General features: G+C 43.4%; 1 protein-coding gene across 2 annotated transcripts in view; it reads left to right on the top strand.

The window, feature by feature from the left end:
• The window catches only part of LOC147634548 (phosphatidylinositol/phosphatidylcholine transfer protein SFH6-like), a 41,098-nt gene extending 26,606 nt beyond the window's left edge, over nucleotides 1-14,492 (top strand). For both annotated transcript variants that reach the window (XM_086803648.1, XM_086803649.1), the window contains exons 11-14: nucleotides 13,041-13,179; nucleotides 13,292-13,695; nucleotides 13,837-13,911; nucleotides 13,992-14,492. In XM_086803648.1, coding sequence (XP_086659774.1) covers nucleotides 13,041-13,179; nucleotides 13,292-13,695; nucleotides 13,837-13,911; nucleotides 13,992-14,012 — 639 coding nt within the window. In that variant the 3' untranslated portion in view covers nucleotides 14,013-14,492. The remainder of the gene's footprint in view (nucleotides 1-13,040; nucleotides 13,180-13,291; nucleotides 13,696-13,836; nucleotides 13,912-13,991) is intronic.
• The last annotated feature ends 12,997 nt before the right edge of the window (nucleotides 14,493-27,489 follow it).

Genomic DNA, 27,489 nt, shown 5'->3' with positions numbered 1-27,489 from the left:
GTGTGTCTTCCTTGATGATGCATTGCCGATGCCTTACATGACGAAAGAGCCATTTTATCTCACTTGGAGCGCAGTAGCCTGGCTCATGAAGGATCTTATATGAGAAGACCCCTACGGATCATGCCATCTATATGGGCAGGGGCACAATGAAAATTATTTTCTTGGATCATCTTGCACCATTGAGGCTGCATCATCTTATAGGGGACACAAATCGAGAGAACATTGGAAGCTTGGCTACATGGTAGTACATGGCAGGTTTTTTGAACTGTAAGTCTTGACCTCCTTTAAGGAGGTGGCTCAGCCCGACACACTTTACCTTTCTGACTGGTCAACGGGGACACTTGACCTTTGACCCCATACTAGAGACCCATTTGACTAGTCAAAGGGGGGCACTTTACCTTTCACCCTATACTAGGCACTTGCCCTTTTTTTTTTCCAAGAAAAAGATCCTTCTATTAGTTATATGAAAAACAGCCAACAGGCTGAAGTACATGCTCAGAGCCTCTAAAAGAGGGAAAATACTGGGGAGGTTAGTCCCCTTAATTGCTGGCTGATCTCGGAGGAAACTACCTCATACAAGTGGGTGGGGGGAGGTGCGCCTGTAGGCTGTAATGCCAAGTGAGGTTGCTGTTTCTATCCAAGAGGAAGGGACACTGCTGTTAGGTGCAGAGGAAGGCCTCTTGACGTCTCCGCATGCAGTTTGAATCTCCCTGAAGCTTCCCCCACTGACTGTGGAGGGTATGAATGATATCTGAACAGATGGCACGGATGGCGCCTGGGGCAGTCCCAAAGGCAATGGCGTTGCGACTCTTGCGGGTGGTTGCATCTCGTTCACTGTGCTGGACGGTCAACCACTAATGGCCAGGCACATGCCAACTGCTAAACTCCTGTGAGATACCTCCCAAAGGCAAAGAGTGTCCTTTCAAGGTCAGAAGCTGTCCCACAGTCATTTGTAGTAGTCTCTGAGGAAACTAGGTGAGATGTCCTGGGTCTGCTGAAGCGGGAGTACCGTCGATCTCGTGCATTTGGATCCGATGGCCTAGCCTCGCTGAGTAGTGTAAAAAGGGGGTGGTTGGGCTCTCTGGGCTGAAGTGGTCTGTCCACTCCCACTTGCGTGGGTCCCACTGAATCCATGTCAAGGGTCAGCCCTCCAAGAGCGAGTGTCTCCAGGACCTGTCGCACGAGTGACCTGCACCAGGGGAGGGTCGATGTGCCAGTGGTGCTCATGCAAGCTGATGATCGGGACCCTCTGAAGTGATCCACCACTAAAGTCCTCTGCTGGGGAGAGGGTCAGACATCCATGACATCCGATTGAGAAAATGAGAGCCTAGGACCGCCAAGGGGATGTTGTGCCGCGTGAAAGCTCCTATAGCCACTGAGGTGGAGGGGTCCTGTAGGAGTCAGCGGGGAGATGGCTGAGTTGATGGTGGTGAGGACTATCTGCTCTCTGCTTCTAATCTCCGCGATGTGTCTATCCTAAGCGGACTGAGGGCCCCCCGGGCTATGTGAACGCACGCCCAGAGGGTGAGACCATTGGCATCCCGAAGAAGGGGTTCCAGGGCTGGCGGGGTCTCTCCTCGTCCAAGGCCAGTGAGAGCTGTTGGAAGGCTGGCTTGGGGTGGCCCCAAGGTCTCATCAAACTAGCTGCAAATCTGTCCTCGAAGGTGGTGCTGAAGCCTTGGGATCGGGTCTCCGTGAAGATCCATAATCCACTGGTGGGAGTCCCAGGTGCCGCCAATAGACCCGGCCCAGAGAAAATTCTGGATCAGCCGCCGCTGTACCTAACCCAGGCAAGCTCTAGAGAATGCCCAACAAGAAGTGATGTACCACATGGTAACCAGGAGCACATGGTTGGCCACGATCACATAGCCGGCGAGGGAGAGGCGGGCTGTGCTCCAATATAAAGGCTTCTTCCGAATGCTCAGAAGAAGGGGGGCAAGCTGCTGCTCGGCTGAGATGTCAATCCCTACTTGAAAGTTGACACCCGAGGTATCTGATCGGGGTGCCCCACGGTATCCACTAAAAGGACTCAACTGGACGCGCGGGTGGCTGAAGATCCAACCCAGAACCACACGACTTGTGCAAGTTGATCTGAGCTCTGGAGGCTAAGTAGAAGGTCTCAATGGCGAGGGAAATCTCTGTAGGTTCCCTTTCTCTCCTGAGAGGCTGTGCCGTCTGCAAATTCTGAGTCAAGTAACTCCTCCTGGGGTCTAATGGGGAGGCGGAGACCCTGGAGTCCTATCTCTTGCACGGAGAGAAAGTTACTCATTGCCTCCACCGCGAAGAGGAAGAGGAAGAGGAAGAGGAAGAGGAAGGGGGCTAAGGGGTATCCCTGTCTGACTGATCTGGAGATCGGAAACCTGTCCCCCGAGGCCCCATAGATGAGGACCTGACTGTGATCTGCGAGTATAGAGCAGAGACGCCTCTAATCCATCCCTCCAGAAATCCCATCTTGAGCATGGTGCCCTCCAGAAAAGCCCAATCGACCCTCTCTGTAGGCCTTTTCAAAATCCAGAAGAAGAACAGCCATGTCATCCCTGCAAAGTCTGGCTGTAGCAATCTCCTCCCAAAAGGTGAAAATGTTATCTAGGATGCTCCTATCCTGAATGAAGCCGGTTTGGGTTCCATGGATCAAGTCGGGGAGGTGAGGCTCCAAGTGACGGCTGATGGCTTTGGCAAGGATTTTGTAAGCGTTTCCTAGGAGGGTGATGGGGCACCACTGCGGAATCTCCAAACGGTCACCACCCTCCTTCGGAATCAAGTAAATCAGCCCCTCAGAAAGTCTCTCCGGCATGTGACCTGAGGTCATGACTCATGATTTCATTTGATCTCATTGAAGGCGGCCATGAAACCGACGACTGTCTTCCATGAGATCCCAATAGCGCAAGAAGAGAGATCGGCAAGCCATCCTCGCCTGGACACTTGCCACGCAGAAGAGCTCGGAGTTAATGCGTAGCTTGGTCAGAGAGAAGGGGGAACACAAAAAGGCGTGGAGGCCTGGGGGCACCACCTCCCGTGTATGCTGCCAGACTCTCTCTCTCTCTCGCCTCCTCCTGCAGGGTGAGGGAATCTATTGAAAGAAGATGTGTGAAGAAACCTATGGCTATGGCCGGAACCTGAGGGGGGGACGCATCGTGATGGTACTGACTGGGCTCCTCTATCTCCGGACCTCGTTTGTGCGATGATGAGGGCTTGCTATCTCAAAGAAGTCACAGGTGACCTTGTCCCCTGCCTAAGTCCAAAAGGAGGCCGTGGCATGGTATCGATACTCCACCCTCCTCTCCTCAATCGATTGAATCTCTGTGCGGGTTGCCTCCAACTGAGACTCCACCCACAGACTGTCTGGGGTTTGCTCCTGTAGTTGCTGGAGGGAGGCTAGGCCCTTCGGAGACTCCTCTCATGCTCTCTGAACCTGGTGAGTCGGTCTGAGCTGCTGCGCTCTGCAAAAGAGTGTTCATAGTCGAGCGTGACCTCCGCCTCTCCCAATCTAAAAGTGAGGGACTCCCAAATCTCTTGTTGACTCGTCTAGAAATCTCAAGGGCTTGGACCAAGGTGTCAGGGATTCGGATACTCTGTTGGCGCTCTGGTCTCCAAGCATCCTCCCAGAGAAGCACAAGTGGCAAATGATCTGACAATGTGGTGCCTGCAAGAATACCAACCAAACCACCTCTGCTGCAAGCCCACTCACATCCACATGAAATTTGTCAATGCATGAGAAGTTCGGTCCCTGCAACCGTTGTTGTGATTTGGAGAAGCGAAGGCTTCCTGGCATCCTGCCAAACTCCGTGAAGTGCCAAGAATCCTATCCTCTCAGAGAGAGGACTAGCTCCTCCCAAGCCGTGTACTCACTCCCAATGATCGTATCCAAGTCTCCTCCCTTCCTGTCCTTTGGGTCCTCTAGCATGTTAAAATCTCCACCTGCGCACCAAAAGTCCGTCTGGGGAAGAGCTTGTCTCACCTGGGTCCAAAACTCAGTCTGCCCCGCCACCCTATTGGGGGCAAAAATGTTGAGGAAACACACCCGGTCCTCCCCAACTGTGACAATAATCCACTATGCCCTCCCTTGAACAATGATGCCCAAATCCAGTACTGATGGAAGCATGTGCTCACTAACCGAAATGCATAACCCTTCCTGGTTCCCCTCAGGGCCAAAACCTGGTTACCAAATGGCTGCGTCCAGGCAAAATCTTCCTGCATTTGCGGGTACACCTTGCCGAAAGATGAGGTTCCTGCTGCAAAGGAACAAAAGATCAACTGGGCCTCCTACACAAGCTCTCTCAAGCTCCTGGAGAAGCAGTCCTCTTCTGCGGTGGAAGACCACACAATCCCACTCTCTGAGAACTCACCGGCCTCAACAAGGAGGCCTCTGAGGAGGCCATAGTTAACTGGCATCCCTATGATGAGAGAAGGGGGGAGGGGGGGGGGGTGGCGACTTGGGGGGAAGGGCAGCCATCAGGGAGGCTGCAAAGTGTCATCTCTACAGAATCTGTGAACTAGTGAATCCATCGCCTGGCCAGTCCAGGCTGAAGACTATGGGAGGATTGAGGGTGGCAAGGGGGTGCTGGCAATGGAGAGGGGAGGTTGAGGGAGGGGTGGAAGAAACAGAGGGAGGCTATGAGGGGGGGAGGACGGAGGCCTATGAGGAGGAGGAGAAACCACACGGGAATCTCTTGGGCGGCATGGGCGGTCACCACGTCGTCCGTCTCCTCATGGGAAACTTAGTGGTCATAGCGGGCACCGTTACCTCGTAGGGCCCACTTGATTGGTGATCAGGCCAGCAACGCTCATGGGGAGGCAGGCGGGGGCAGTTGCCAACGGCTATGGGGCCCTCCTTATAAGAACATAGCACAGCATAAAGATAGACAACAAAACAAAGTGCAATAGACAATGCAATAGATGACAATGGAGAGAATTTAAAATTCTAAGATAGGTACAATGTCATGGTGCTGTCCATCTGTACGCTCTCAAGTAGAGCTTAGATGGTGATCTAGGCATGCTCTGGATGGAGGAAGTACAAAGTGTAGAGGGTGTGGATACTCACAAGCAGTGGATTGGATGCCTTAGCTTGTGATAACTATGTCCACATATAGTGTTGCAGGTGGTGTGGTAGGTGCGTGTACAATGCGGGCGCTTACGTGGCATAGACACGGTCACACCGCCATCAAACCGTGGCCAACCGACGCACCACCCACTAATAATAAACCCATATTGTCGAACCAGGGGCTTCCATCCCTAGGGGGGGGGGGGGGGGGGGGGGGGGGGGGCTGCTGGCTTCCTTGGGACCTCCCAATCGAGACACTAGCCCGGACCCCAACTAATGCTTTTGAATCCCATAACATCTCCTAACCACAATGGTCACAATAATGACCCCATCAACATCTAAGCCGGGGTTCCCACCAAAGACACGTGCACCAATGGCTTCTCCTCATAGTGGGGGTTTTTACAAATGTGCACCAAATATCAATGGTAGATACACGCTGAGAGGCGAGCATTTAGTGTATACTAACACCTCCCCTCAATGTCTGCCCAAAGACAGATTATGTTCTTGGTCCAACTTAAAGTCGATGAAGATGCCAAGCCAATTGAGTTGATCCTTCCCAAGAGCCTTGGTGAAGATGTTGGCATAGTTCTGGTCTGTAATAAAGTACTCGAGCTCCACTATCTCGTCCTCAACCTGCTCTCGTACATAATGATACTAAATCTCAATATGCTTCGTTCGAGCATAATTGAAACTCCCATGTTCACTAAAATCCTTCCCAGCTATGTAAAGCAACAGAACAAGCTGCCTTGTACTCAGCTTTTGTAGAAGAAAGTGCCACTGTAGGCTGCTTCTTGTTGGTCCAAGAGAAAGCACCGGAACCAAGCGAAAAACAATATCTATAAACTGATTTTCTAAAATCACTGTCTCCTGGCCAATTTGAATCACAGGAACCCATAAGAGTGTCACCTACACTGTAAGTGAGGCCGTACTTAAGAGTACCTCTGATGTACTTAAGTACTTACATCCCTTACTGTCTCTTGGCCAATCTGAATCACAGGAACCCATAAGAGTGTCACCTGCATTGTAAGTGAGGCTGTACTTAAGAGTACCTCTGATGTACTTAAGTACTTGCATCCCTTGCTTCCAATGACTTTCCCGTGGCTTGTTGGAAAACTTGCTCAAAACTCCAACTATGAAGTTGATATCATGTCTAGTGTTATTGAAAACAATTAAACTTTCCGCCAGCTTCCTATACTTCTTGATGTCTACTAATGGTGAAGAATCTTCTGCAGAAAGCTTCACATTCACCTCCATAGGCGTTGACATGGGTTTATAGTCTCTCATCCCAAATACTATGAGAATCTCCCAAGCCTACTTTTGTTGCGATATGAAGATGTTGCCTAACTCCTACCAGTTCTCAGTCCCCACCAAACAAAAATGCAGAAGACCCAAGTCTGTCATCTCAAACTCACGGCTCAGCATATCCATTGTTTATTGGATCATTTCTTCATTGTCACCTTGTAGAACGCCATAATTGGACCGTCGTGGAGATGGCTCGATGCATGCTAAAAGGAAAGGGTTACAAGACACATTCTGGGTTGAAGGAGTAAGCACAACAATTTACATTCTCAATAAGAGCTACACAAAGGCGCTCAAGGGTATCACACCACAAGAGGCCTACTCTGGTAAGAAACCTTGAGTGTCTCATTTTAGATCATTTGAATGTGAATGTTATGTGCATATAATAGATGCATCCAAGAAGAAGCTTGACGCCAAAAGCAAGAATTGTATCTTTCTTGGATACAGTCAAGAGTCAAGGGCTTATCGACTCTATGATCCAGAGGTGAAGAAGATAATCACCAGCCAAGATATGGTGTTTGTGGAGCATCCACACTCAGTGGAGGAGACATGTCCATCCACTCTATCATCAGCTCGAGAAGTAATCCTCCATGAGCCCAACCCACCAACTAGATTTTCTTGTAAGGAGGAGGAGTTTAGAGAATGAAGACTCTCACACACTACACCAGTCTGCTGCGGCACCACACAGAAAGCCACTCCCAAAGTGGGCACATCAGCTCTTTGATAAGCGCAATCGAGTACCTGAGATGCCGTAATCTTCAATGGATGGACCATGCAAATCAAGGAGAATAGAGGAGCATAGAAGAGCATCTGATCTCATTGTCAACCTAGCCTTAATGGTTGAGATAATGGGAACAGTGAAGGAGCCAGCCACCTTGGACAAAGCCTTAACACATCCAAAGTGGAAAGCCGTGATGCAATCTCAATATAACAACATCATAAAGAACAACACTTGGGAGCTAGTTGACCGACCACCAAATAGAAAGGTAGTTGGTACCAAATGGGTTTGGAAAGCTAAGTATAAGGTTGATGGCTCACTTGAAAAATACAAAGCTAGGTTGATTTCACAGGGATTTTCGCAGGTGGAGGGCTTTAACTTGCTGAATCTTTGCTCCCACAGCTCACATAACAACTATCAGAGCGGTACTTGCCTTGGCTACTTATAAGCAGTGGCTAGTTTTTCACATGCATGTCAAATCAGCATTTCTGAACGGAGATCTCAAGGAGGCGGTATATGTAGCTCAACCACTAGGCGTTGAGATGCTCGGATCAGAAAACAAAGTTTGCAAGCTGAAGAAGGCATTGTATAGGGTGAAACAGGCCCCAAGGACATGGTATCACAAGATAGAACGATTTTTTAAAAAGATTGTGTTTACTAGAATTACTTCTGATGCTAACATGTATATTCTAAAAAGGCATGGCAAGATTGCTTTGGTTGTCCTATATAGATGACTTAAATATCACACACCGTTTTACTAAGGTGTGTGAGCAGTGAGTCGGCGGTGCTTGATGCCATTCTCCTTGCAGTAGTTATCAAATTCCGTTGAAAGCGATTCTCCTCAATCTACATGAAACTTTTTCACGCTCTTTCTTGTTTAATTCTCCACAAGCTTATGCCACTGTTTAAACTTATCAAAAGCTTCAGTCTTATCCCGAAGAAAATAAACCCACATCTTCCTCCTATAATCGTCGACTAATAGCATAAAGTAAGACGATCCCCCCAATGCAGTAGTAGTAGACATCTTACCACAAAGGCCAGCATCATATACCAACTCTAGAGGAGTCTTTGCCCTGTTGTTGCTCTCCTATGGAAATGCCTTACGCTGTTGTTTGCCCATCATGCAAGCCTCACATGGTTCCTACAATTTTGAAAATGCAGGCAAATTAGCTACCATTTCCTTTTTCAACATCTCTATCAGCTCTGTAAATTCGATGTGACCAAATCTCTTGTGCCAAAGCCTGCGCGTCCTCTTATCTACAGTAGTTGTAAGGGCACTAAGCTCGTGTAGATTGTTGTGCCTTACTCCTTTGTCGACTAACTTGTCAGCATCATTTAAAATTTTGCTTCAGTTTTCTTGAAGCGTACTTCAAGCCCACGATCTGTCATCGCAGCAACTGACAACATACGTAGAGCATACCTAACAGCTTCTTCTTTTCACCTGTAGCTGCTACAAACGAGATGGTTCCGGACCTTTTGACTGGACATTCAGCATTATTCCCAACAACAACACTGATGGGTTCTTGTAGAGGCTTCCAAGAACTATACTAGCCCTTTTTAGTGGTCATGTGCTGGAATGCACCACTATCTAAAATCCATGAATCATTAGCAATTGGAGCGTGAGCAAATAAGCATACCTCTTCAATGGCGACCCAAAGTTAAAGCTCGGTCTCTATGTTATTAACTGACGTCTTTTCCTTCCATGAAGACTTTTAGGGTGCCGTTCTTCTTTTGTCGGCTTGCTTCTTTTTGTAGTCTTTGATAGCATGACCCTCCTTGTCACAATAATAGCAGCTCTCTTGAAAAATCATCTTCTTTGGCTTCGTCTTGTCATCAGAAGATGTTGCGTCTTTGTCTTTAGCATTGGCCGAAAATGCAGCATCACTGCCATCATGGGTCTTCAACCACTTCTCCTTCTCCAGCAACATAGCACTAAATTCTTCAATGATAGAGGTGGTACTCTGATCCGAGTGTTTAGTGCTGTAACCAAGCCATCGTACTTTTGCGGAAGAATTCGAATGCACCTCCAGGCTAATTCTTCACTGGTCTTTGTAATCCCCATAGCAGCCATTTGATTCCGCGGATTTTTTATTCACGTGATAAATGCTTCAACAGCTTTTTCTTCAACAAACTTCTCAATAATATGCTTATTCTCCAGGTTTTGAATCTTGGTCTGATTTCGGGTCTCATATTGATTCCTCGGTATGGTCTACGTCTCCAATGCCTTAGTTGTGTGTTGAATCAAAGTAAGAACAAAATCATTTACGCTGGTGATAATGACACACGATGGATCAGCATCGCGTCTCTTCCATGCCTGAAGAAGTGTAGCATGTGGTGAAAGTGTGTTCGTACTGTTGTTGGAGTCGAGAGTTTCTACTGGTTCTGCATTTGTTTCAAGAACGGTGTCTAGAAGCATGAGAGTCTAGAATGGCGTTGATTTTGAATTTCCAGAGAGTGTAGTTTGTACCATCAAGCTTGCCTTCAGTGAAGGCTGGTGAACGAATACGCAGGACTGGTGTGCTGCTGTAGCAACAACAACAGTAGCCGGGGTAGAAGCCATCACTCTTGCAAAGAAAGACTAGACTTTATGCACTATTTTTGCTGAAGCACCTAAGCTCTGATACCATATAAAAATATAGCACAACAAAAAGATAGATAGCAAAACTAAGTGCAATAGACAGTGCGATAGATAGACAATGGAGAGAATTTAATATTTTGAGATAGGTACAATGTGATGGTGCTATCCATCCGTGCGCTCTCAAGCAAAGTTTAGATGGTGAACTAGACAGACGTTGGATAGAGGAAGTACTAAGTGTAGAGGGTGTGGATAATCACAAGCATTGGATGCCTTAGGCTTGCGATAACTTTGTCTATACATAGTGCTATAAATGGTGTGGTATGTATAAAATGCGGGCGGTTATGTGGCATAGACATGATCAGCGCCCTCAAAATGTGGCCAACCAACCACCGTCCACTAATAATGAACCCATACCATTGGGACGGGGGCTCCCGTCCCCGGACTCCCACCGGGAGGGTTGTTGCCCCGGGCCCCAGCTAACGCTTGAACTCTTGACCATCTTCTAACCATCAATGGTCACAATAACGATCCCATCAGCGTCTAAGCCCCGAGGTTTCACCAAAGACATGTGCACCAATGGCTTCTCCTCATAATGGGGACCAGAGGCCTTGGGGGGTGGGGGGGAGGAGGGGGGAGGGGGGAGCGTCCGTTGTGGCTTGTTGCCTACTTGCAGATGAAACACTGGCATGGGAGACCGGCGTACTTTACTCGCTGAGAATTGGGTTGCCCTCGAAGCTCGGGAGCGCAATAACTTGCAGGAGATCCTCCGGGGGGAAGCAATGCAAACTTTGATGGATGGTATGCCCGCTGTCTTGGCCACCAGTAATGCGACCGTCTGCAAGGACTCCAAAACTTGTGCAATCGATCTAATCAATGGGTAGTACTCCTTTTGAAGACTAGGAAAGCAGACCGTTAGCTGGATACACTTGCCAGGGGGTTGGATGCAAGGTCGAAACCATGGTGCCATCTCGCGAAGAATGCCTAGGCACTGCAAATCGCGACGGGGCTTTGCTGCATCACATGATCAGCCTCTATGGGTGAATCAAACTCCACTTGAGAGTAGCAAAGCCCTAGAAAACGGTACCTATGATTTTGCCAGGCTCACCGACTCGGGCAGCCTGGAGCAAATCCTGGATTTGTCCGCGTGTAGGTGGCTCCCTACGATCTTGCAAACCAGTGAAGAGGCCGTGAGGGAAGATATTGTCGAAGCTAAAAGATGGCAAGGGACGGCAGTCTCACCTGGGGATGACGGAGCGGCTGCCATGGAGACTGATGGAGTCCTGGTGTAGGGTGAAGACTAGAAGCGCCTACTCTTGCTGATGAACAACCTAGGGAGCAAAACATCTGCACGAAGAGAAGAAAGGCAACTGATGAGGGAGGGGCTGGAGAGAAGCTCAGGAAAGGGGAGGTGGCGGAGAGGCGATTAATGGCGCACACGAAAGAGGGGGCGAAAATTGGAAGGAGGCGCCGGGGCGCCGGGGGGGGGGGGGGGGGTGGTGCTGGGGAGGAGGAGGAGGAGAGGGGAAGGCAAGGGGAGGGTGGGGCGGCAGTGGAAGGAAGGCAGAGGGAGGCTTGGGAGAAAAAGGGGCTAAAAGCACAGGAGAAGGGGGGCTGGGTGTGGTGCACAGCAAAACCTGTGCAGGGGCGCATAGGCGGGCAGCGAGCAGGACGGGGGGGGCAGAGGTGGCACGGTTGCCCCGTGTGCCCCAGCTTGATGCAATGGTGCCACAACTTTTTCTTCTTTCTAGCTGAGTCATCATGAAATTCCTGTTTCTTGCAGTGGTACCTCCCTTAAAAAAATTAGACACACACCCCTTTGATTGGTCGAAGGTGTTTTTAAAAAAACTCTTGACCCTAGACTAGAGAGACTTACATATCTACTTGCATCGCATGATGCCACATTTGCACACTGACATAGCATGCTGACTGGGCACATTACATGATGGGTAATTACTTGAAGATCTTGATGATGAGCTCTACCTAATGACATTAATTACATGACAATATCATATTATGTCCGAGCATAATTAGGCAATGTCTCCAACAACCTCCCATAATGTTAATACTCCGAAATTGTGAGTACAACTCAAACGATCACCATTAGTAGCGCAAGCTCTTGGCATAAAGCTATAGCTAACCTCATTGTATGATTACAAATACATATCAATGTTTGCATGGTACTGTCAGTGGTAAGGCCATAGCAACCTAATGATATGGTTACATTACAAGACAACATAAGATAGTAATGACATGAAGACTATAATACATGAAAGGAGATTTACCCCTTCTAGGGCCTTCGTGGTGACTGGGATCTTAACTCCCTCAAGGGCCTTTTACACATGCCAAGATAATACCCTCCCTCAAGGGTCTTTATTATGACCAGGAAATTACCCTCTCGTCTTCTCATCGTTGCTGGCTCGCATAGAGCTTCCCACATGATGGAAGTCAAGCTCGAGAGCTAGTTGGTGGTCAGACAAGAACATCTGATCCAATGCACCTTGCAGAGAGCTTCCCACCTGATGGAAGTCAATCACGAGAGCTAGTTGGTGGCCAGACAAGAACATCTGATCCAATGCACACTTGCAGACAGCTTCCCACATGATGTACATGGCCAGACAGAACATCTGATCCAATGCAGAAACCATGCCATAGCATAATAAATGTCTTGAGCATGAAGTACCATTTTGGTCTTTCGTTGACGTAAATAAAATAAAATCTCTCTCTCTCTCTCTCTCTCTCTCTCTCTAAGGAGCTCTGTACATTACCTCATCTATCACTTAGCTCTATCATTGTACCCAGCTGTTACCCTTTTACATTCAGTTCATTTCATTTTGTACTATCTAGGATGCGATATGTCATGGAAACATTGTAACACTTCGGTCTCATTTGCCAATTTGACCTTTTGAAGACGTTTAATATAACTCTCTCTCTCTCTCTCTCTCTCTCTCTCACACACACACACACACACACACACACACACACACACACACACACTAGTGGATAAGACTCCTAAGAGAGGTTCCCGGTTTGAATCCTCTCATATATGGTCCACTGGCTAGTGCCATGCTGTTAAAAAAACTCATTATGATTCTCTTTCTCTTTGCTTTCTAACTCTGTTCAAAACCTGAGTGGACTGGTTTACTGTCTGGTCCTCTATTTTACCAAAATCACACCTTTGTAAATCACTCCTGGTTTACAACAAAATCCAGTAGCAAAGGAAAGGCTTGCAAGTCTTCCAACAAAATCCAATAGCAAAGGAAAGGCTTGCAAGTCTTCCAATAGTAAGCAGGCTGCAGCATCTCAAGATTATGCTTGTTTTTGTGGAGTCGGTTTCAGTGGAAATTATCTTGATATGGAAGGATGGGGATAAAGCTATGCCCTTGGTTTCCTGTGGCTGTTGACAGGTAAGAACAAATGCCAATGGAAGATCTTTAGAGAATGCTATGGAATCACCAGGAAGGGACTACATTCCTGTTGTGGATAAGGCCATTGATGGTGGATGGGAAGGCAATTTAACGCTCAAAAACCGAAATCCTACAAAAGGTAGGGCTCTCTGTCTGTGTCACTACCTTTGGCTTTCTTCTGTTTTCTATCTATATATGCACCTTTTCAACTATTGTTATAGACTTGATGCCTGACAAAGGTTGGTTTTCAGGAAACTTACGTGTGGCCGTCTGGAAGACTTCATTTTGCAAGGTCTTGTATGGGCTGGTCGCAGTTCTTGTGGCTGTTGTGTTGAGCTTTTTGGCAGGTTTTCGCCACATCCGACGTCGTTGCAGCTGTAGTGGCAAGCACATAGCCTCAGAGGAAAAGAAATTATGTGTGAAACCGACCTCCAATGGTGGAGCACATCATAATAACCTAGAGCCCCCATATGCTTTCTATCCGCCAGTATACCTGGACACTTCTCCAGCAGTTCAGACGAGGCTAGATAGATTGGAGGAGGTTGTCACTCTATTTAGCAAGGCACAGGAGCTTCATGCACCAAAGGAAGCTTTCCTGGATGCATCCTTGAAGCGAGTAAGGTCATTGGAGATGGAGTTAGCGGAGACACGAAAGGTGTATGCCTGCTTAGCTTGATACACGTTTTGTTAAGTGCTTGCAAGATTTTGCATTCTTTACAAGATGTGTTTTTTCCAATAGGGTTCTTTTTGCTTCCTTCAAGCTAAGGGTGTTTTGTGTTTTTATTTTTTTTGAAAGGACCTGCGAGCGGTGCTTGAAAAGCAAACTCAGTTGTATTACTGCTTTAAAGAGTACAAGGACATGAAGCAGGAGGTGGGGAAATCTATTTGATTGATTTCATCTAGTTTTATAATTCTGTTTGCCGTTTTCATGCAAATGCTTTGCTATGACAGAGAAAGAAAAGCTGCTGGTGAATTAAGCGACCTTCTGGTCTTCATGATTGCTCGAGGACAAGTAAAAGCTACTCATTTCCTGATATATGAAAGGCATTTTTTTACCCCATTAGTCAGAGTGACAACATATTTTGAAGGGGATGAAACATAATGATGCTACAGCTTGGGTGTTATGAATAAAAGAAAGCTTTGAATCTCAAGCTTTTGGAAGGTGCAAAAAATGTCCAATCTATGCAAGTATCTTTTCTTTTAAGGCTATTTGACTGCTACTTTGAAGGTAGTCATGCAGTACATTCTCGTCATCTAATGATCGACCGTGTCAAATTGAAATAGTAACTCCTTATAGTGGAAGATGGGTGACGTGGTAATGTCAATGACTCAGATTAATGGTTCAGCTCGGGGATGAGCATTGGGTAGTGAGATGTTTTTGTTTTCTCGATTTGTGGGGTGTAAAGGCCCTATGATTTTTCAAGTTTCTAAATTTTCTGTTTTATTGCTTTTGAAAATTCAAGTGAAATTGCGAAGCAAAAAGTAATAGCATTTATGACATCTTTAAATTATTTTTGCTTATCAACAAACCCCATATAACAATGCACGAAATGTAGGGCTATGAAAACAAGATGGAATGACTGGTAGAGGCTTTGATGGCAAGCGTTGGGCATATAGAAAAGTGCAATAGTGCATACGGAAGATGGGAATAATGATAAGAGGGTGAAATGGGATGATTTAGTAATCAAAGGATTGACTCATAGCGTAGAGTACCTCTTTGAAATTAGGAGCAAGGAATGCCTAGCAAAAGAGCCTGTACAGTGGGGATGCTTGCACAAATAATGTATGGTGCAGCCATTTCTAATGTGTTTTGAAGCTCCAGGTAGGAAGGCGGTTGTTGAGGTTAAGAGAGGGGATATGTCAATTAGGTACAAGAGGGGTTGAGGTAGGCCTGCTTTTTCTTTTATTCTCACTCTTAGGATGCTGACAGAACACTTGCTCTTCATGACCCTCCGGTTGGATGGGAACACTATAAGCCTCTGTAATTGCAGCTTCTCACGACTGTTTTCAATGCTTCTCTGTAGGCTGCCGAGGACAAGGATTTTGAAGCCTTGAAGACAGCCTTCACAATTGGGCATTCTAGACAAATGGAACCCCATAGATCAGCTTTACCACATAAAACAACTAGAGGAGTCGTCCCATCCATGACTACATGAACACAATGCAGTACCTGCACTCCTATCGTGTGGACAAAGATAAATTCTTTGATGAGATGATGACTCCTACGAGAGCACCCCGAGGGGACTCAATCAAAGGCTTACTATTGAAGGCTAGCAGCAAAGGAAAAGAACCACTTGCGGTGCCACATGCAGTACATGATCCAACAATGGAGAGCTGGATTGGGAAGAGACAACACAAACATGAGTTGGTTTGGTTTTCCATTTGTCGAGCTAATCATACTAGCATTGAATGCCCAAACTTAAGGCCCAGGCAGGGAGGGGACTGGTGCAGGGAACCACGATACTTTGCATTGCTACAAGAGTCGGCCTCTAAGGCAGCAACCACATGCCTTACTAGCCCACTCTGAACCATTAAAGGTTCAGAGTCCGCTTACTCAAATCCTAAGTCATTTCGTCTAGGATGGTGATAATGTGTACCCTATCTATCAAGCCTCAAAGCAGACTAGCAGGGGTAGAGATATCAACGATCTAGGAGCAAGACTACCATTCTAGTGCAATCGTTCTAAAAGGCCTTACCATGTGGCAAAACGTCCAATAAAAAAGGCTATGGTTGTTGCACCATCGAGCCAACCACCACCATTGTCATTGATTGCACAAGTTGTGACATAGATTACATGGACAAGGATTTCCCCTTGCAAGTAACATCATCAAACCAAGCCAAAGGAATTAAACCATTGGCAAGTATTAACTTGTTCCTGACGGTTCTTGATCCCACTAGAGTTTGACTCCATAATGATGGTGCTGAAGGGATCCCAAAATGTGCATGCCAACCACTTGTTGCACATCCCAGGAAGGAGTGGATGATGACTTACCCTATGCTCTATTATTCAAACTCTATATCGTTTCTAAATGGGCTAAAGAGATAGTTCACTATATAACCAATGTGTTGCCCTAGGAAAGACTCATAAACCGTAGTGATTTCAATGCATTTCTTTAGTGTCTACCCTCAAAGAATCGCGATCAAGGAAAGATTAGCATGTAACATTCTATCCCACATTCTCTTTAAGCTCCAACCGACTAGAAGAAGCAAGACTATGAGCAATTTGTAGGATGATCGTTGAGAAACTATGATGCAAGAAGTGGTTTCAATAAGCTCGAGGATAAAGAAACGAAGATCCGAGACATGGTCCTAATGTACAACACCATGAACTAGAAGGGGAAGCTCAAGTACAAGGGAATCAGACCATTCCCTATTTGTGAAATCACTTCGCAAGGATTTTCCCCCCACATTGGAACATTGTGGATGGTGTGAGATGAAAGTATTCGCGTCAACGGTAGAAAGCTTAGACACTACTATGGGCCCCTAACTAAAAATGATTTAAGGGCCATTTTTTAGAAGAAAGGTAAGAAAAAGAAAGCTAAGATGAAACGATAATCTTAGTGCGATAATAAACCAAAGCAAGGCAAGAGAAGCGACACAATCACCAATGCACCATGGCCCAAGTCTTAGGCCTGGAGGAAGAAGGATGGGAAGTAAAGCCAACCAAATTTTTTTGGCTAGGCATGACCACTAAGACTAGATTTGAATAGAAGTTGGTACTAACTGGCATGTGAGTTAGCCATAATTTAATGTCTCATGAGCCTTCATGCTCATTAATCCAGCTTACATTGACCCATACACGAGCACAAGAAAGAATAGTAAATTTATCCACAATTGCTTTTTAAGAAGCTTTTACAACTATATTTCACATTGGTAATAACCCCTTGGAAGGGAAGCTCTATATGATGCCTACAAGGACCATGCATTAAGAAGTTCTTCTTGGACATGGATGGGGCAATAGATGCCAAATCGATTGGGATTCCAAGATTGCAAGGCCAACACTCTCGCCTATAGGAAAGTAGCCGTCCTTATGACAAACAAAGAAACCGAGTCCTCAAGACCTTGAAAAAAGGATAACAGTGCTAACATATGCTCTTCTCTTAGATGAGAAGCTCCCCTAAAGAAACCCTTGAAGAAAACCATGCCACTAAAGAAAAGACTCATGCTTTGACTAGAAGACAATGTACGCACATCTAATTGCCCAAATCTACTCATCCCCACCACCAACCTTGTCGGCTCAAAACCCACAAACCACTACTAAGTAGCAATGGTGACCTAAAACCCCCAAGGATAGCAAAACATCAACTTAAACCTTGGCAAAGGGCAAGGAGAAATAATTGGTAATCCCAATCTGAAGTGCCCAATAGTGATAACCTAACATGAGAAGGATATTCCCTCTACTTTCACCACACCAATGGGAGCACCATGCTCATTAGCTAAACCCATAAAATCCAATGAGGGGCTGCACAAAAGCTACTCCAACTACTGGATAACCCGGACTGTAATTGGAGACCCTAGATATACCTCGCTAACCCTTGCTACAACATGCTATTATCAAGCCTTACCACATGGGCAAGAAACAAGTATAAACATTTCATAAATTAGTGGGAGCTACCACACTAGCACCATGGCCCGAGCTGTAATTGGAGACCCTAGATATACCTCGCTAACCCTTGCTACAACCTGCTATCAAGCCTTACCACATGGGCAAGAAACAGGTATAAACATTTCATAAATTAGTGGGAGCTACCACACTAGCACCATGAACTCGAGTCCCCTAGAAAATGGATTAAGGATAAATGCCAAAGAAAGAATCAGAGTCAAAGTAAGCATAAGGGCAAGAAAGCAAGAATAGAAGAAAGAAAAGTGAAGGAGAATTGTAAGGGAGTGTCCCCATGGTAGCATCTATTCCAATAAAAGTTGGTATCTTTATCGTTAGCCTTCCAAGTACATACCTCAATGGGGGGGCATGGTGGGTGGAAGACCTTTATGTTTTGGCTTTCACTACCCTACACTACACCTGCATAATCATACGAGGGCTCTATGTACATCAATCTTAATAAATTACACACACAATTGTACTCTTGTTTTTGCTTGAGCACATTCCTTATGGTTATATTGCATTAAAACAGATGTAGGGACTTGGCTAAAGAAATCAAGAAAATCTATTAACTCTCAAATGATGTGTCATGCAACTATAAGCCACAATGTCATGGATACTAGATGGTGCATCATTTCACATCGAATTGCACATAATTCCTTTCAACTCCAAACATGTCATTCCCCTCGAGTGATGTGTCATTAATTATCAAATCATGTGCCATTCCACACAATAAACATTGTGCCATTCCTTGTCAAATCATGTATTTCTCCTCTCTCCAATTGTGTGATGTGTTGTCGACGAAACACACATTGCACATGTCACCGAATTTGCTCCTTCCTATTACAAACCGCGCACCTACTAATAATGCCATGGGCATGCCATTCCTTATTCTTCAAGAATCTCCCGCTTGTCATTCCTGAAAAGCTATAAAATGGCCCTCCCCCATGTCATTTTCACGTCATTGTAGAGGTAGTCGAACTCCTGCCCTTTTTTTGCAGTGTCTATTGAGACTCCTCCAATCTCTCTCTCTAGCACATTGACCTCTCTTCTCCACTTGTCATGGATTAGGATAGCAACTCCAAGGCCACTATCAATACCGACAACCCTAGCAAGAGGAAAAAATATGTCCCCTAGCTCTACAAGGGGAGCACACTCCTCCGTATGGGAGACCTTTTGGGTGGACATAGAGACCCTTGCCTTAGTTAATGGTGGCTGGGTAATCCACTGAGCAGTAAGTACTGTGCTAACCAAAACCTTTGTATACGGAAGATATCATATGTCCCCAACTCTACGGAGCACTCCTCCTCCATATGGGAAACCTTTTAGGTGGACAAGGAGACTGTCCAAAACCTTATGTATAAGAGGAAGACATTAAACCATATCTCTAGCTGATATTCCCTCTAAGTTAGAGAAGACATTATACCATACATGGAACGTGTCGTAGGAAATAGATTCACCCAAGTGTGCTCAATTCATCACCTCCTTCAACACCTAGAACAAGACAAGCAACATCAAAGGGCCAATAATCACGATCTCAAGATCACTCCTAGTGAGGGAATCCCAAGGTAGATATGCCCTACAAACAATACATATCCACAAGGATTCATCTTCAGCAGTACATATTGAATGCTATACAAACATATACCGAGGTGGAGTGGACAAGTATTATAAGGCTAGACCTTTTGCTCCCTACTCAAGTGATGATTCTCCACACACAAGTATAAGGAGGCTAGACCCTTTGCTCCCTACTCAAGTGATGATTCTTTACACACATCTGAAGTGGCCAACTAGGTACAATAAATGTACAGTCATCACACACTGGCAAGACTAGTGGCACCAAGGTCACCAAAATTGGGAGGTCTACTTTCATAAAGAACTTCTACATTAGTACCATCACTCCCAAACAAAGATAGCAGAGCTATCTATATGCTCATACAAGTACTATATCATGCAGTTGAGGATGGCCGATGTTCTTGCCACCTACACTAGGTCTCTCCAAAGCTGTCACACGAAAGTTCTTCCTGTAGACACTACACAAAAACCCTCTTTGGAAAAGCAAAAGACTTTAAGGGTTACCAACTCAGTGATAAACCATCATGAGTAAACACTCCAAAAGGAGATACTTGCCTAGATGACTTTGATATGTCCTCAACACAAGCCTTAGAGGGGATGATACCATCAACTTGGGTAGTTAAACATGATAGAGGAAATGAACCAACAATAGCCATCACCCACAAAGCCTTGAGACCCCCCAAAACCCCCTGACAAACACAAAAACCCACCTTGATATTGAAGCACATCAATTAAGGAAAAAGAAGAGCCTCATGGATGAAATGGCCTATTTTCGGTCACTCCTAGAAACACATTCACAAAAGCTTAGCTTTGCAATCTACAACCATTGTGGAGATATTTCCAATGGTTGTGCTTGAGCACAACACTACTTCAAGAGCTCCACACCTCCATGCGTAGCAATTCATTGTCGTTTCTCCCACAAACATTATCACACCACCATGTTGGACTATGGGTCCTCATCCCTCCTCTCGTCTTAAATCACTCATACACACTCACTAGCATACATTAGAGGAGGTAATTAGTAAGAGGAGTAGCAAGAGGAAGACTCTATTGCATAATGGGAGAGTATGTTGCATTCTGAGAGAAAAAGGAATTTTATACAAGGCCTTAAGTGTTTATACAAACTTAAACTATGGTTGAGACCGGGCACCCAAGGCTCATACGTGGCCTATTGCTTATACAATGCTTAATCTCATAATGCACACGTGAAGTACATTCATAAGGACTCCATTCTAGCTTGTTGTCAGATGCTCTTGGGAGTGGGAATCACCAGAAGTATTCCATCATACCATTTTTGGGAGCCAGTCCAAGTTATAGATTTGGACACCAATGCTTCATAGATTGATCATACATGCTTTCGGTATTTCTTCCCTTGCTATTTGATGTTAGTGGCAACTCCTATTAACCCCAAAATGGGTTAACATTCTCCCCTTCTTGATGTTGATTGCATTCTCATGATGATTGAGTAGAAGACTTTGTTGTGGGGAAAATTATTTTGTTAATGCTTATGATATTGCATGAATTTCCAATGTTCATTGTCCCTTTAGAAGGAATGGGGAAGGCTTGTTAGTAAATGATGAAGTTAGTAAATAGGGTGGAGATTTCTACAAGTAGTTTCTTTCTTTTTCTTGTTTGCAATTTTAAGCACATTTACATTAATTATTTCAAGTTAGCAGTGGTTCTAAGGCTTCTTAGCAAGGAGAAGGGATGAGGTTCCAAAGGAATGTCGACACAATCATAAGAATGAGAGAGTGAATCTAACTTCCTTATTTGATAAATTATTAAAGCAATGCAAATGTAGCTTCTTAATTGTTACTTTCCCTATGTTTGTAAGACTTTTTCAAATGAAACTTGAAGTGGACATGTCCCTTATCTTGATTTTTTTATATATGAATATTTTTTTGTGCTCTTACTGGTAAATATACAATGAGGTGCATTAAAGTGAGTCAAGAAAACTTCTTGATATGATGAAGGACGAGCACAAAATCATTGTAGAGGCATGACAAAATTCTTTTAACTTACGAGGTTAATTAAAAAGTTGTTCATCTTCTTGAGAGAAGTGTGGGATTTTATGGTAAAGAGATTATTTTTGAGGGGATTTGGTTGGCAAGATTTGAATGGGTGTCATTGAGGACAACCTATTGTGCTTACACCTATAAGTGTAGATCTAGGTGATGCGTCATACTATTGACTAGAGTTTCGTCCAAGATGACCCCCCGTCCAGATATATACCTAGAAGGATGTTTACAGCAAGGCTTTGGCGCATATAAACTTGCATTTTTGACACTAGTAGACCTGCTACATTAGTTAGCCATTTGAAAGAATAATGGTAAGCCAAAGAGCTTAACCATTGATGTGATTGGCTATTGATGATGACAATATTTGTTTTTGTAACCAAGTATTTATCAAGGAGGTCGTGTTCCATTGCAGTTATGCAACTTATAAAATTCTGTCTGTGTAACCTAGAGGTTTGAGTGAAGCATGGATGGTAGTGAAGCATGGATGGTAGGGGTAATATTTTTCCTATTTTTTATCTTTTATTATTTTTCATTTTTTTTTTTGCAGTGAATATTGATTGGTTATTCATATCAACAATTGTTAATGTACACTAAAGTGGTCTACGTGCATGTGTAGTGATTTGGAAGGATCCCATTTGGTATGAAAAATCATATTGGTTTTTCAGGGCATGAATATCTTGAGATATTCATGTCAACAAATGTCAACATCTTGAGACACAATTATGTTAGGATGGTCCACTTATGTAAAAAAAAATGTGATCAATGTGAAAATTGCCATTCTTGAACCTTTTTTCTGGCATGAACATCTTGAGATATTTATGTTTAAAAATTTGTATAGTCTCGATCCTTTTCATGCATGTTAGTATCACAGTGGATGGACATTAGTAGATCATGTACTGCATATGATAAGTATGACGTGAATAACTACGATGGAATATTCATGTGTGAATTTTTGGAGAAATTTAGGTCAAATGAAAGAAAGTCTTTTGACAAAATAATGTTAGATGAATATCTTAAGGTTAGAGAAGATCAAAGGTTTGAGAATTGACTATTTCTTGAGACTCTGACTTTGCGTGAAAAACCATAATTTCATAGCCATGAATATCTTGAGAAATTCACATCAAATGATCTATCACCAAAAGGGGTAACAATTACACATAATGGTGCTCAGAAAGATATGAATGTGTAAGTACGTGTGTTTTTCCCTTCATTTGAGAAGTTCATTTGTGGCATGAAAAAGCAGACTGGTTATTCATTGCATAAACATTAAAATTGGTTTTTCACACCAAATGAACTTTTGATTTTCTTACTTTTGAGGTGATTTTGTGGTTCACTTAATCACTAGGAAAGGCTAGAAATGATTCATGCTACTCTTGGAACACCTTTTTTGGACCTAAAAACTCCACATACTCAAACTTCCACTGGTTTTTCATGCCAATTGAACTCTTAAATTTCATTTTTTTGAGCTGATTTTGTGAAGCACTTGATCAATGTGAAGACTTTGACATGATTTATACTATTTTGAAAGAACTTTTTTGGATGTGAAAAACTTGAGATACGACCGTGACTTTCACTAGTTTTTAATGTCAACTGAACTTTTGATTTTTAGTTTTTGAGTTGCTTTCATGATTCTTCTAAAGCATGTTTGACCCCTTTGGAGTAACTTTTTTAGGTTTGAAGACGAGTTTTTTACGATATGATTCCTTGAGGGAAGTCACGTGCATTCTCACTTGTTTGCTTCTTATTTGTTCCAAAAGTATAGGGAACTCCTTTTCCTACTCTTCCTTCGAATCTGTACTTCCCCTTTAACTCCAAGCCCCTAATACCCACTTATTTCCCTTGCCATCGAGGGATATCGCTGGGCAAAGGTGCTCTAGCTCCCCTTTTATTTTATCACTATATGTTTATGACTTGCCGCTAAGCTTTGACGACCTCCTTTGGTAGTGACTACCAAAGTGAATTGAAAAATAGTGTGAGTCACATCATTAAGCTTTCAAATGACTCTACTATGGTAGCAGTAAATGTTAATGCTAAACGTTTAACTAGTAGCTTTTCAGATGTTGATACATACGATGAGGTGACTTATTACATATCATTGTTGTTTAGAGTTTAAGCAAGTTCTTGTGGCTTCTTCGTTTTTGGGAGAGGGTTCTTGTTGTGGTTTTCTTAATGTTGCTTTGTCTACCTTGTTATTCAAAGTGTAAGCAGGTTCTTGTGGCTTCTCTGTTTTGGAGAGAGGGTTCTTGTGGTGTGCTTATTGTTTCTTTGTTTACCACACCATTCGAGATGTGAGTGTGCTTCTTCTTGACACATAATTTGATAGTGAGGCTATTCCTTCTTTGTTAGCTTTGAGCACCCAGATGGTGGAGTTACCATCATAATACCCTTGAGCAATGAGAAGGCATATAGGCACCCATTTTTTATGGACTTTGGGATGTGGGGGTTAGTGCCTTTAGTGTCAAGGTTGCTTCCTTTGTGAAAATTGAGGGGATATAATGGATTTCTTTGGAATCCACACATTTTCACTACCTTCATAGAATCCATGTGCTTGCAATAATTTCTTAGCAACCCATAACTAATGCATTGGAAGATCTTCTAGGACTCTTTTGGGTCTTTGTTTGCGGAAGAGGTTGACGAGTACTATGCTTTCGAGCCTTTTGAGATTTGCATTATTGTGAGTGTTAGTGAGGTAGCCAAATCAGATTGCTACCATCATAGTAGCCTTGAGCTACTAATAACTGCTTTTCTACCCACCTTTTGATAGTATGAAGATATCTTGACATTGACTTAAGCTATGGATATACCTTCTTTTATGTAATTGAAGGTCTGGTACATTTCTTGGCATTTTCTTACAATGGAGTAGCGAGACAGTTGTTGGTTTAGGCACATCGATGATGAGGCATGGGTTTTCAAGAGAGGGACTGGATGGCAAGGTTACTTGGATGCATTTACCTTTGTCTCAACTTGTAGTGATGACCTTCGGTATTGTCCTTATTGTTAATTTAGGATTGTTTTCAAAGAGGGGCTCTGATGAGGCTTTTGTGATAGAATCATTTGACTCCTTTGGCGAGGTTGGTTGAAGAGGGGCTGTGAGAGTAGAAGCTCCATCATAAAGTATTATTGATGTGGAAAGTAGGCCTTTTTTTATCAATGGTAGTCATTGGAGACGTTATTTTCTCGAATAAAGGATCTATTGATGTTGAAGGTTACAGCCTTGCCAGAGTAAGATGCAATCTGTGTTGGTGATGTCAACGGTGATGTCAACAGGATATAAGAAGGGACATCTTCTAGAGTGGTTGTTGACTACAAGGTTGTAAAGTTAGAGGTAGAAACATGTTTTTTATGGTGAGAGTGGAGTTAAAGGAATAGAGACTTTGTCGACAAAAAGGTCTTCCAATGGAGAAGGTAAGTTTTCAAGTTGAGGAGATTTTTGGGAGAAGCCTTGTAGCCTTTTACGCTCATCATATAGATCTTACAGTGTCCAATACTCTTTGTCACAAAATGGTATCACCATCTCCGTGTTATGGAATTTCAAGGTGATTGTATTGGAAATGAAGCATGGTTTAGCATTGGTAGCAATATTCCATTCCTATCCCATAACTAAGTCTATTTCTAACACAAACTCACTCACAAAAGGCTTGCATTTAAGAGGGTTAGTTTGCATGTAGACTGTATGTTCAAAGTACCTCAAACATGGCATATTAATGTCTTGAATCCACTCAAGATAAGTAGTGCAAGTTGACCTAATAATTCTCATAGTTTATGGGTCATGAGATTATGTTCCCGCTCTAGATAAAGTTGGGATTGATATTGTGTTGATATTTCCCACATAAAATCTTGGAAGATTTAGAGTAGGGTCAAGTTCAGGTGCTAGGGTTTCAAGATTTATAGGTTTAGGTGGTAAAAGTTCCATTTCTAGCAACAGATCCTCTTCTTAAGAGTAGCGTGAATGTGTCCATTGGGTGTTTTAAGGTGAAAACTTGCATTGATTGGTCAATACAATATTAATAATTACTTATCCAAAAGCCACCCAAGATGATTTCTTCAAAGCCATTAGGGGTAACTTGGAACTCCTATTCTATGTCAACCCCCCTCAAGGAGAATAGTGGAATAACCCCATCTTTCTATGTATTTCCCATTAGCATCTATCACATCCATGTGTCTAAGGTGATTGGGGGTTGTCCTAAGGATACCCAAATTTCCCCAAATGCGATGTTGTGATTGGCTTTAGGACTAATCCCTACTCTTTTCAATTCTTTCCCATAGGGAAATCTAGCCAAATGTTAGGCTCCTCAAATAGAATCATGGATGTCTCAGTTTCACTTTCAATTTTAGTATTCCATTCACTTTGAGATAGAGGCATTGAATCTTAATTCTTCGATTTATTTCCAAAGAGTTGGTCTAAAGCACGGTTTTCCTTATTTTGGCTCTCCACGTTCTTAAGAGTACCCAATGTGGTTCTCAGTGTGAAATCGTCGGCAATGTAGGTCCCCTTACTATGTTTATCGAGACTTGTTTAGAAGCTTGTGAAGACCTTAGAGGTTCACGTGTAGCATTTGAATACCCTTCTATATGGGCTTTTCAGTCTCAGTACAAGTTCACGATTAGATTGAAGGAGTAAAAATGGAAGCTACCTCATCATAAGATGAGGTTTTGTCCGTGTTATTCACTAGGGCTCTTAACAAGAGTCTTATTCTCATTTTAGGGTGATGGATCAAGTCTTATTGCTTTGATTTAACTTTTCAATTGCACTAGGGAAGGTGCTAGATCTTATTTCTTCAATTGATCACTAGAGTAGGTTCTCATTTTTCTTTCCCATGTGAGGAGAACGAATTTTCTTTTGAGAATTTATATAGTAACATTCACACACATTGGGTCTTTGGTGTCAATGCTAGTGCATTATGGTGCCTTTCACTCCCTTGGGTCTATGATTTCTTAAGGCCTCTTTTCCTTATCTTGATGTTTAGACTTTACCTATTCAATTTGTGTAAGTTTGGCTTTCTTGGGTTTAGGGGGTTGTGAATCTTTTTGGGGTTCTTGTTTTAAGACATTCTCCTCTACCCTTTATATTATAGAGTGTTCTTGTCTTGAAAATGTACAAGCACATTTAGTGGAACAATGGAAAAGTGTCCATTTTGCACACTTAAGAGATTGAGAGTTGGTTATTGTGAGGTACCTTACAATAAAGCATTCGGGCAGTCCATGAACATATGATCAATGGTACATCATTCACACATGGGTTGTGTGGCATCAAGAATATTGCACATACATTCCACACTCGACAATCTACAACCTTGTCTGATCCACGACAATAGAAGCACTACATTGTTGGTATAACTACTTCCTTAGTAGTGTCGATGATATCTTCCATCATGTTATCGTCTAAACGGATTGTTTCTTTATAACATTGATCAAAAGAATCTAGATTGGAGACTATGATCAAATTGTGCAAAGTGTTTTTCTTTAATCCCATAGGAAGCATTGCTTCATTTGTGCATCATTGAGTTTTTCCCAACCTTAACATTGTGAGTTCATGGTTTTCATGCATAAGATATAATCCCATTTGGTTTCCTCTGGTCTCTACTCTATTATGTAAAGTTTTGTTGTAGAACTCCACCTAGGGCCTTATCTTGAGAATCCATAAATAAAGGTAGTCTTCAAAGTTGAAAATTATGTCAAATTGAGTTTTGTTATTGGCATGTTTAACTTCCCTAGGTTAGCCATTATGTCTACCATTCTCTTTTTGTTTTTGTTTTTGTTTTTTTTGTTTTTTTTTTTGGGTTTCCTTGTAGCCCGAAACAACAATTATATGCTTGGTCTACCCCCTACCTCTCAAATGAGTCTGTAAGGGTCTGTTTGTATGAATTTCCTCTTAGGCACTTAGCATGTGAACACCATATTTTTTCAAAATGTATACACGTGGTTGATAAGGTCTTAGAACCTATTTTTTTGAAATGTACACACATATGTGGTCGAGAAGGTCTCAAAACCTATTTTCCATCACTATCAAATCATGTTTTTTTTTTGAAAAATGTCAAAATGACTCAATTTTTTGAATATGCTACAAAAAGAATTTGGAAACAAGTACTATGAGAGAGTTGTAGTATTTTTGCCAATACTACAACCTTATTCCCCTAACCTTGTTAGAATTCTTACGTTTGATAGCTCAAACGGTAGTCCAAAAGTGGTCGACAAGTTTGTTTTTGTTGATTTTAGCGCATTTTTGCCTCAACTTTAGGGTCAACTTTTGTGAGGT

Source organism: Cibotium barometz, chromosome 10 (genome assembly GCF_041138505.1).
Source record: "Cibotium barometz isolate CiBa-2024 chromosome 10, ASM4113850v1, whole genome shotgun sequence".
Taxonomy (NCBI): Eukaryota; Viridiplantae; Streptophyta; class Polypodiopsida; order Cyatheales; family Cibotiaceae; genus Cibotium; species Cibotium barometz.
This window is presented reverse-complemented; position numbering and strand designations above follow the sequence as displayed.